This window comes from Etheostoma spectabile, chromosome 22 (assembly GCF_008692095.1).
Source record: "Etheostoma spectabile isolate EspeVRDwgs_2016 chromosome 22, UIUC_Espe_1.0, whole genome shotgun sequence".
Lineage (NCBI taxonomy): Eukaryota > Metazoa > Chordata > Actinopteri > Perciformes > Percidae > Etheostoma > Etheostoma spectabile.
In genome coordinates, this window is record NC_045754.1 from 17528727 (window position 1) to 17540450 (window position 11724).

Consider the following 11724-nt stretch of genomic DNA (forward strand, 5'->3'; position numbering starts at 1 on the left):
TGTGTGTGTGTGTGTGTGTGTGTCTGACATTTGACATTAAAAGTAATTTCAACCCCAGCAGGCCACAATCTCTCAAACCGCCTCACTGTAATTCTATAGTTTGCTCCAGCAATTTCTCAAATCATAAGCGGGAAAAGATTGCAGCTTTTACAGTATCAATTACATGCCCCACAGAGGTAGTGGTGACAGAAAACTTGCGTTACATAAGTGTAGGAGCGCAATAAATATAAATATAACATAACTTGTTTTAAACTTAAAAGGAAAAACCAACTGTCTCACAAAATTCGGTTAAAAAATAGTTTGCCCTTTCGCTCTCTAGTCATACATACACCTTTACCAAGTTGACGTCTACATATAGAGTTAACACCCCCCTGACGTCATCATCATCATCAATATCACATCAGCATGATCAACAGTAACTATGATCAGCATCATTTGAATATAGGTGTCAGCATGATTATAAATTACATGCATGTGAAGAGGTATAAAACTAAAATCAGTGTAATGGCTTCAACAATAGGCCCAAAGTAGAAGATACAAACTGGGTCACCAACGCAGAAGGAAGGAAGAGTCCTGATGGCCTCATTCCTTCCTGAAAGGACAGAAGCCATGAACAGCGACATGAAAGGGGAATGTCACTGTTGACCCCTGATGTTTCTCCTCTCGTCCCTCCCACCAACCACTACTACTGAAGTTTATCTTTGTTCCCGTCTTTCATCACAGAGGTTATTAAACCCTGCGAGGGAGCTTCGCCATGTCCAATTACTCCGACGGTAAACAAAAGGAGGTCGAGTGGTGAGGAGAATGAGGAGGTGGAGGGAGGAGAGGAGAGACAGATGACAAAACACTGCTGGCCAAGCGCCGTGTTATTATAATTCTTTAAGCGATACTGTTAGCGTGGTCAGTCTTTTAGCTGTGCAGCTAATGACTGGCTAGGCCTAATTACAGACTGCCTGTGCTGTGCTGGGACGTGATATTCCTTCCCCGGATGGTTGTTAACTTCCCCCACAGCCAAAGCCCAACCCGACTCCCATTACCTCCCCGGCCTTCATCGCCCACAAAACCCCAAATTACCTTTAAAGGTGTTGTATTGTCCTTTAAGCAAGCATTTTCCACTGTGCACACATCAGGCACACCCAGAGGGGCCAGAAGCATCACGCTGCTGACAAAACTTTTAATGCATCCAACACAAGACCAATTTGCTCAATAAATTAGAAAACAAGACATTAGTCTGTCAGGTCTGCAAATTGTTTGCTTTTGTGAGTAAAATGTGAAAAACAAAGATGATTTATTACTGTCACACTATTATTTCAAAACTAATGCTGCAGAAATTTATTTGGCTGAATTTGTCCTATTATGTCATCTGGAAGACATTTGACATGCCATATTAAATCTAGCTTGCTAAAATTGTGAAAATTAGGAAATAACACGGCTCACTGGGTGTACAGTAGGGAACCTAAAGTTTTAAAGTTAAAAGGTTGATTTATATTCTTTGCAGACTGAGGAAGGAATTTTAGCAATTTATGGCAAAGCAAAGACGTCCAACCAAGTGTGTAAAATCTAAATGAAATAGACAAAAATAGCTTATAAGGTGCCACTTCTACTTCACATGAGGACAACATGGTACCAAACTGATAAAAGATGCAGTAAAATCAGTGCAGTGGATAACCACGCAGGTCAAGAGTGTGCAATTTGGGCAGCGAAGAAATCTATTTTTAGAAAGCACACAGAGCAAAGTAACTCATGCTGAAAAAGCCTCTATGTGGAAGTTAATGCACACTAGAGCAATTAAAAACAAACATTTTGCCGCCTTCCGGCCTTAGATCTCATGTTGCTTTCTCAGAAAAAAGGTAAATTATCGGTGAAATACTCCTTTAGTTGGAGCTGTGGCAGCCTGAACTGATGTTCTGTAGCTCTGTGCCAAACAGAAACTGGGGGACAACATCCACATTTTGAGCGCTCCACAAGACGGATGCTCTCTCCATCCATCCTGTCCTCCTCCCTGTCTCTGGAGTGAGTGATGCGGTATTGAAACCATATGCCCTCCTGAATTCCTCATGGATCCTCCCATCCCATCCAATCCCAGCAGTCCTACGCTGGCCTCGGACACTCGGCTGTCGCGAGGGGGGGCCTCCCCGCTTCCTGTGTAGGATCTAAATATTTACACTCCCCGTCGTCCCGAGTGGCGAGGCGGAGAGGTCTTGATGTTTTGGGTTATGTAAAGTCCAATCCTCCAGGAAGCATTTTTAACAGTTTGTCCTTGTTAGAGCAGATTTCTGAGCTGATTCACTTCAGAGAAGGTTTTCTCATCCTGATATAAGCTGGGACACAAAAGCAGACTGCAGCCAACCTACCTTGTCCACAATTTGCTTTTAAAAGTAAGAGACTATTTCATTAATTATCAATCTATTTTAATTTGACAAAAAAAAGTCTTTATATACTGAGAGCATTCGTGGCCCACATTGTGCACACATGGTGTGCACCTTAGCCCTCTGATTCGCTAGTGTACCCCAGTATCAGTATCATCTTCAAGACATTTCGACTTAAAGTCCTAAGACATCTTAAGCCAAAGACAGCTGTCTAGAAGAGAGTACAGGTCCGGAGCCAAAACCGAACATGTGGTACACGCTAACTGTCCTGTAGCATAACAAATGATGAGTCTTTGTTCTCTGTTTTGTCAGCCAAAGCTTTCATCTAATACAATTACTGAGAAAAGCCCAGCAGGAATTTTACTTACAACCTGTTGTGTTAACAGCAGCACACAGTAACCTACTGAGAAAGTGAAGGAGATGCACTGAACAAACAGGAAATAGAGCCAAAGAAATCTCAGCAAGGTTCTTCATAAAGCAGTAGTGAGAACAGACTTGTCCCACAAATACTTCTGTATACCACGCAGATGGTAGAGCCATTAAATGGGGCAGGAGAAGATGCAAAGTAAAGGTAAATCGCTTCCCAGGTAGCCAGCCAAGTGGGACTGTTTGCAGCTGTGTGTCAGTGCACTACGTTGTGTGGTGGAACCAGGGAACCAAATGTGAGCCGGCTCTGGCCCAGATTTAGCCAGGTTTTTGAGGTGCAGACTTCAGCCATTTTGCGCCATTCTCAGCCCCTGTATTCAGCTCGAGTATACTCGGGCTGACTCTCGCACATGAATTTATCACAAGTCTCACAGGAGACCAGCAAGCAGGTGTGCAGAGCTTAGGCTGCTGTTGGGCCAAACTATTTTTTTAACACATTGTGCATAAGAAAAGTTGGAATATATTAACCCTAAGAAGTATAACCAATTCTTAAAAAAATATAGGAGGTGGTTTCCGACTGGATACATTTTATGTATGGCGGCACACAGGGCTCTCCTCTGATACATAGTAGAGCCAAAACTTTGAGCCATAAAGTCTTAATATTAACATAATGCTTCATCTGTCAAATTAGCCAAGGATCAGAGCGGCATTAACAGCAGGCTCACTGAGCGCTAGCTTTGTGTACAGCACTAGGAACACAATGAAGCCTCACAGGAGCAGCTTAGCTTGGAGTGCTGTAAAGTCTGGCCAGAATTACACAGCAGTTGAAAGGTGGGCGTATAAGGGTTTGATTTAATTTGAAAAGCTGAGGAGTTCGGGCTTATACCTGCTCATTACATCATACTGCTGAGTAGGAAGAGAAGCGGGGAGGACTAATGAGGAGCTTCAGAGGATGAGGTCACCTGTCAAGATGGATTCGCCGTCTGCGCCGTAAATCAGTGAATATTCACTAGACCACTATTTTGTGCGTCTGTCGTTTTCTTGTGTTGTCCAACGTTTCTAGTGAGAACTCAAATTATTCCACGAAGTAGGTCTGTGCGGTTCTGCAACAGTTTTTCCCTGACTGCAATCAGACTGTTAAACAGCCCGTTAAACAGCCCCACACTGTGAACTGAGACAAGATAGAATATACAGTATGTGTGCATATGAGGTACATATATGGGTATGTGTAGGATATGCGTATCTCTACATTTCTCACATTTTTTAAATGCTAGCTATCTTCTTTATAGATTGTATTTTGACATTATTTATAATTGCATTTTTTAGCTGCTGATCGGTTTCTATGTTTGTTTTTGTGGTGGTCCGATGCAACGTAATTTTGTTCTACACAGCACTTCCCAAAGTGTTTTTGGAATGACAATAAAAATAATCTTGAATCTTGAAGTGCAACATAAAAAGTTGTGCCGTAGAAATTCCCTTCAGAAATAAAACATTGTATACATATTTCTCTGAAAAACACTATAGTCCCTGCTTAATATGCAGATTTTCAAGATACACTTCACTACCTTTCATCCAAACAGAGAAGCTACAGTAAAAACAGATTTTGGAAATCATCCCTGAGCACAGCTTTTCATCTGAGAGGGGCTGATTAGACAGATCCGGATGAAGTCAGGTCCAATTTATCAAGGGTCTCAAAGAGGGATACTTCAAAACACACGCTACACATCCACTGATCTCAACAGGTTAGAGATCAGCTACGGATGCAGTGAGGTTGGGTTCAAGTGAGCTTTGTGTCTGATTGTGTTCATGGCTGTACTGTTTGATGAGCCCAGTGAAGGTTCAGTGTTTGTGTAGCGGACATCAGACTGACCTGCTGGGCCAAGCCCTCTGGATCCCTCCTGTGGTTGCGTGGATCGGTTGCGGTTCTGCTGGCGACGTTTTCCGCCAGTGGAGCGGGCGCTGCGGATTTGCACTTCACTGACTTTGAAGAACGCCACCATGAAAGGCTGCTTCTCCAGCGCACCGTCACGTCCTATGAGCCCCGCCTCCTTGGAGCTGATGCTCTGCCCTGTTTCAGATGACACGGCGCGTAACAAGGTAAGATTTACCATCATGGTAATGTTCATCTGCGCAAGTTGCCCAAATTACATTCCGTTGCCAGTTATAGTTATTTTGTGGACCACAGGAAGAGACTTACTTAAAAAAGGTCACACTTTAAAAGTTTCTTTCCTATGGATTTATGTTGTTAGATTGTGTGCACTGTGTGCTTTAAAGTAAAAAAATAAATAAAACTACATATATGTGATGTAATCTCTTACCACTGCTGGTCTCCACGCTGACCTGCAGGCCCAGATTGTGCACCGGGCTCATCACCCACAGGTTGCTGGTGGCAGTGATGTCAAACTCCAGCCAGCCTTCCTTAGCTGCCCACAGCCTGCGAGACTCCAGCAGGAACAGGTCTGCCTCTCTGGGAGAACATGGGAGAGGACACAAAAGAACAATCGCTTAGATCATACATAATAATAGAAATGTCTTTTGTAACTTGACTGTGAAGCTAAGTAGCCAAGGAAACTGTTTGGGGGTATATTTTGCAATGGCTGCCGTTTAAAAAATAAAATAAAGATAATGAGTAGGAAAGAAAGAAGCCAATTGTATCAAGTCTAGCACCTTAGCAATAACTGGACTCTCAAGTTTATGTGGTTATCCAAGGTGCACTTTAAAGAGATATTTTGCGGATTTAAATCCAGCTCTGTGTCATGGCTGTTTGGGCATTGTCTGAAGATGAATGGCGTTTGGCTTCTCTCTGTGGCGCCAGTGCATGAAGCTCCCGGCGGAACAGAGCAGCCAAGGTCTGCCAAGGTCCGCCCGAGGATGCAAAATCCATCGAGATCTCAGCAGACCTCCGCTGCTCCGCAACCTTCTCGTGCACTGGCGCCTCAAAAGGGAAGCCGCACACCGTTCATTTGCACACACCGCCCCACACAAAGACAACACATAGCTTGTGTAAAAACAGGCAAACTATCCCTTTAAGTTTCAGAGCAGCCAAGCTAGTTAGTTCACATGTTGGCGATTTGCTGACCAGGTTTGGAAGGTTTTTTTTTTTATTTAGTAGAAGGCAACTATCAAACTGTACCGGAGACCTAAAAAAAACTTAAACTAGGTTAAGAATTTCATAAACATCTTGCAATTAAAGTTAGGTAAAATCTTGCAATACAGGTGAAGCCAACAGTCAAGTTGTGTCAGCTGATTAGAATAAAAAGAGGAAGTCTAATTTGGGTAAGCACAAAGAGGAAAAATACATAACTTGTATTGAGAGATAGATAGAAATAAAGAGTTGATGCACATGAAAAGAAGAGCTAACCCTTGCATGAAAATAAGTTGTTTTTGTGTCTAATGTGCTTGACTGGTAATTATGCTCTGTGTAGCTGTTGATACGTTGTAATTTATTGCTTTAGTGACTCAAACGACTGCATAAAATTCAAAGTCTTGGCTGTCTTGGCCAGGTCTCCCTTGTAAAAGAGATCGTTGATCCCAACAGGTTTTGCCTGGTTAAATATGGGTTGAATAAATGAATAAAATAAAGTGTATGAAGCAGTGCTATTATAGCTCAGAAAACCAGAGGATGGGTCTACCTCTTTAAGAAACCAAATGAAAAACAGGAGCTGTTGGTTTTTATCAGGGTAACAGTATCATAACAAAATGACAGAAAGAGGGATAGCAGCACTTAACAGAAAATGCTGGGCTACACTGTATTGTACTCCACTGTAGGTTTGACCCTACAGTCTACCTCTCTGAGGGACAGGGAAAGAGGAAGGTACTAAATCTTCGGTATCAGGCTACAGGTATGTTTATATCATTTACAGTATTGTGTGTGGACAAAATAAGGCTGCAAAATGGAAGAATCAAATGTCAAACGGGAAGAAAAAACTGTGGACAAATTGATGAAAAGAGAGCACAGGAGTTGGAAAGAAAAAGACAGAGTGAGTGATAAGAGGGCCTGTCCTCCCACTGTCCAATTACAGTAGTAAAAACACAGCGTCGGGTCTGTCGGACCCTCCTCCAGAGCCGACATCAAAGCTTCACAATCATCCAGGTGTTCGGAGAATGCCCCTGCAGTCATGCATCAGCAGTCCCCCCTTTATTGGTCATTAATAAGAGTGTTTCTGACAGTTTCCGTATGAGCTTCTATTTCCCTTTTTCCACAGACACACACACACACACACACACACACACACACACAACTGCTAAGTTTACACGTTTGTCACAGCGTGGGACAGAGTGCCAATGTTTCCGCCTGATCGTCACAGCCGTTGTTCGGCTCACGGAGGACGGCAGTAGGGGGTCTATCCGAGAACCGCCTGCAGGGCCGAGGCAACTGAGAGCCTACTGTAAAACTTCTTATTGACTGACTGCTTAAATGAACTGGAATAATAAGGTCATAGGTGAAAGTTGTTTTTTTACCACAATAAATCTCCTTTATAAGTCTTGTCAGTGAATGTTGTTAAAAATGTAACGCAAGGTGGGAGAGTGTAGCCCACAGCTGGCCAGGTTACTTCATGTGCTTTCATCTTTTAAACTGCTGAAAAGACATATTTGTAAGATTGTCAAAGCAAATGCAAGTCACGTATTTGGATGGAGAGGATGCAGATGTTTTCAGTGGAGATCAAGAGATCAGAACTTGGAATCTACATGCCAGTATACCTGAGCAACATTTTAAGAATGAAAATAAAAGCAATATCACCGTTAGCCCGAATTGGAAGACTTAAGAAAAAAATAATTAAATCATCTGGTTAGGTACACTATAACAGCTGATAAAATGCTGCTGAATGGGTTTGGGGGAGTAAAAAACAGCCTTTGCAGCAACCTGCCCTTTCTCACTACAATGTCAGGACTGCCACATTTCTGGAATTGTAATCTCTCACATTCCTTGCCTGCTGTTAGCGAAACCACCCCAATCAAATGAAAAGTACAAAGGGTGTTAGGCTAATTAAGCGCTCTATCATTACAGCTTAGAGTCAAGACAGGAGTCAGGTTTTTATGGGAAGGAGGGGCATGAGGAGGTTTACAGGCTCCCCACCGACTGGGCGATTACAAAAAAGGTACAGTTTTGCACAAGGCGGAAAATGAGAAAAAAAACAACAACAAAGACTTAACAGCATATACACCGTCAAACCTTGGGCATCACATTCAGCACTGAGGACAATAAAGATAAGAACGTAACATGAGAACAGTTACGACTTTAATGGCATATAGGCGTAACTGATATTGTCAGTGGATTCATGTGGCCCCTTGAATTCACTCCTAAAAAGCACAAACCCAGCACAAGCAAATGCCCCCCACCTATAGCACACCATCCAGGCTGTAATTTTCTTCAAGGCAAAAACGCTGTCCTGCAATAATACAGAAATCAGAGCTATATGGGCCCTTTAATCTCCAAATATCTCCCAAAATAAAAGGCTTTACCTCCAGGCTGGAAAGCACAACATACCCATTGTAGGGATAAAAGAATGCTGCAAATAAGTAGCTCTTGATACCCATAGAAACATTTTGAAAGACAGAAAAAAATATACTTTGCCAAAATCTATACTGCAGCGACTTTTTGAAGCTGAGTGGATCAGCTTTGGCATCAGTAGTCTGAGAATGTTTGGTGTGAGAGACTCCACCTCAAGGTGTTTTACTTCTTGATGATATTCAACACAAAATAATATATGAATTAAGTGTAATAGCTCTCCACACACCAAGATTCAAAGGAGAAAGATACTTTGATGTGTATTTGTTGAGAAAATAAGAAAATACAATTTGAGAAAATACAATATAGAATGTTAGCCTAAATATGTATATCAGGAATTCTCTTCAGGTTGAGAGTTGGTTCTCGCTGGGGGGGGGCTTGATAAAACATAAATATCATTCAAGTACTTACTGGATGTGTATCTGCCCCTGCAGACGTAAATGTAAATGTTTGGCATGTATGTGCTTATTTGGGGGGAACAGGAGGATTTTGAAGCTGTGCTATTTCTGTAAGACATGGTTTTGCTTGATTTTATAATATAAACATGGCAAGGGCCCAGTGTGAGGAAAAAAAAATATAGGAGAGATAGAGAGAAACATACAGACAGAGGCAATATTTTTATAAACGTAATCTCAAAAAGGAAAAAGTTAACTGAGCATGCTCTCTGTTTTCAGTAACACCCTCTCTTGTTGACTTGTTGATTCCCAGTACAACCACAGGGCAACCCCTCTGCTCTACAAGCTATGTTGAAAGGAATTTATCTTAGAAACAAAGTCTGGTCGAAGGAGAAAAAAGGGGATTTGTTCAATGTGCCACTGATATGGAATAGGTTTCATTTTATTTAAATTAGCCAAATACTTTCAGAAAGCCTGGGCAAACGCCTGTTGCATTTGTTGTTCTTTTTTCCTGCATTTAGCCTTTTGCCGATATGTTAATAGAAAGAACACAGAATCACACATGCTGTAATCAATGTTTTCCTACATATACAGTGGTGCTCAAAAGTTTACATACACATGCTTAAGTTGACTAAAAAGGAGGAATAAAAAAATCATGTGTGGAAATTATTTAATACCTAAATTAAAAAATGAGGTAAAATCCAACCTTTAAGGACACCAATTTTCTTTGTGAATGAATAACGTATTGTAAATAAATAAATGTTCTTATTTAAAATACAGGGGTCATAAGTATACATACCCCTATGTAATTCCCTAGAGGCAGGCAGATTTTTATTATTAAAGGCCAGTTATTTCCTGGATTCAGGATATTATGCATCCTGATAAGTTCCCTTGGCCTTTAGAATTAAAATAGCCCACATCCTCACATACTCTTCACCATGCTTAGAGATAGGCATGGGATACTTTCTAAAAATCACTCTCAATGCAAATCAAACCAGGTATTAGTCTAACTGAAATAAAACCAGCCTATCTCTAAGCATGGTGAAGAGTATGTGAGGATGTGGGGCTATTAATTCTAAAGGCCAAGGGAACTTTATCAGGATGCATAATATCCTGAATCCAGGAAATAACTGGCCTTAATAAAAAAATCTGCCTGCCCTATGGGAATTTAACATAGGGTATGTATACTTATGACCCCTGTATTTTAAATAAGAAACATTATTATTACAATAAGTTATTCATTCACAAAGAAAATGTGTGTCCTTAAAGGTTGGATTTTACCTCATTTTATTTAGGTATTAAAATAAATTTCCAAAACATGATTTTTTTCCTCTTTTTAGTCAACTTAAGCAGTGTATGTAAACTTTGAGCACACTGTATGTATATGGAAGAAGTCTTTTTTATGTTTGATGTATAACAAGTGCGTAGGATAAGCCATTGACATGACAATGTAACTTGAAAAAAAAGGAAAACTATTTGAGGGAAATCAAGGTTTAGCTTGTTTTGTTGGGGAAAATGAGAGATCCACGCTGCATTTCTCGTTGCATGGATTCAAACCAGTTATCATCCTGTCAAAATCTTATCACTATGTGTGTGTGTGTGTGTGTGTGTGTGTGTGTGTGTGTGTGTGTGTGTGTGTGTGTGTGAGTGTGTGTTACCTGTCAGGGTGCTCCTTGATAACCTGGTAGACTTTGAGTAGGAAGGTGTCATTGCGGAAGGCGCGGCTCACACACTCCTTATAGAGGCGGAACTCTGCTGCGGTGACGGCCTCGCCCTCTGGGATCTGCGAGAGGTTGAACTTAAACTCCTTGTGGTGACGCCGCTGCGGAGAGAGCTCCCTGTCGTATTCCACTGTGGGATGGAAACACACATACACACACACACACAAACACACATATAAAGGACTGTAACATTGTGCACAAAGAGAAGGAGACAGGGAAGATAATACAAAGAGACAAGCGAGAAAGCCATTACTCTCTGCATAAAGTTAAATACTGTTAAGTTTTCTGCTCCCGTTCTTCCGAAGAAATAATGTTTTGATTAGATTTGCATTAAGCCAATTTATAAAATATCGCTTACATTAGTTCCCTTTCAGCATTGTGATATATCATTAGCTATGATTCCATCCACGCGTTCTTATCCAAATTAAGTGATATTGAATGAAAAATGCCTTGTGGAAACAGTAAAATTTAATGGAATTTTATGAATATCAACTCAAAGGAAATACGATCGGTCTTATCGGATTTTATCTTGATCGATGTACAGCACACGCGATAAACGCTGGTTGGAACGTTATTTGCCGATTAATTCAAAAATTGTGAGTAAATTTGAGGTTATTCGATGGTTGCAACCTGCCTCAAAACAAAGAAGAAGAAGTTTTAGTTAGTTTCCGCCCAGTATTTTCTACTCTGTTTGCACACATGGCGGAGACAAAGACAGATGTAAGTGGACGAACGAGCAGACAAGAGACTTTTGGAATTTCATTTATTAGGACCTCGCAAAGGAAAGGGCCAACAAAGGTTAGGACAAGCCGAGGGACGTCCTCCGGAGTGAATGGAAGGTGCTCAAACAGCGATACATGTCTCAAAAAAATGAGTTGTTGAGGGAGAATAAAAGGCAAGTTGCATATGCATCATCATAGAGATGTGTTGATAGCGTTGTTTTCTTATAATAGCTTGATTTGTCGCTATCAGCTGGCACATAAGGACTATTACAACATGTGCATTATTGATCATTTGTTGGTAGATGACGCGATCCATTTTGTCTAGAAAAACTTTTTTCGCAAATGTGTGCTTGAATATTATGCAATTCAATGTGAAAATGAATGGAAACACCTTAAAATGTCTAATATCAATTTTTTATACCAATTTGTTCTCAAAACAGGATGTGACGTCATTACGCACAGGTTTTTATTCGTTTTAAAGCCGTTGGATGGAAACACTCTTTCACCAGCTTTATTCGCATGAGTTTTTTTTAACTAAACTTCAGATAATTCGATTGACAAGTAGATGGAAACTTAGCTACTTAGAAGTGGGTAGGGTTAGCTGATTGACAGGGAAAAGACTGACACAATACATGAGGGGAG

At 41.0% G+C, this 11724-nt stretch overlaps 2 protein-coding genes across 2 annotated transcripts in view; both read right to left on the minus strand.

Moving 5' to 3' along the window:
- Nucleotides 1–11724, minus strand: part of bmp6 (bone morphogenetic protein 6) — a 50646-nt gene that overhangs the window by 9675 nt on the left and 29247 nt on the right. The window contains exons 2-4 of the mRNA XM_032503855.1: nucleotides 10298–10490; nucleotides 5054–5202; nucleotides 4606–4803 (exon numbers count right to left, since the gene is read on the minus strand). Coding sequence (XP_032359746.1) covers nucleotides 4606–4803; nucleotides 5054–5202; nucleotides 10298–10490 — 540 coding nt within the window. The remainder of the gene's footprint in view (nucleotides 1–4605; nucleotides 4804–5053; nucleotides 5203–10297; nucleotides 10491–11724) is intronic.
- zgc:101569 (carnitinyl-CoA dehydratase) overlaps nucleotides 10388–11724 on the minus strand; it is a 51966-nt gene continuing 50629 nt past the window's right edge. Inside the window, exon 9 of the transcript XR_004327490.1 lies at nucleotides 10388–10490. The gene's annotated coding sequence lies outside the window, so the exon portion shown is untranslated. The remainder of the gene's footprint in view (nucleotides 10491–11724) is intronic.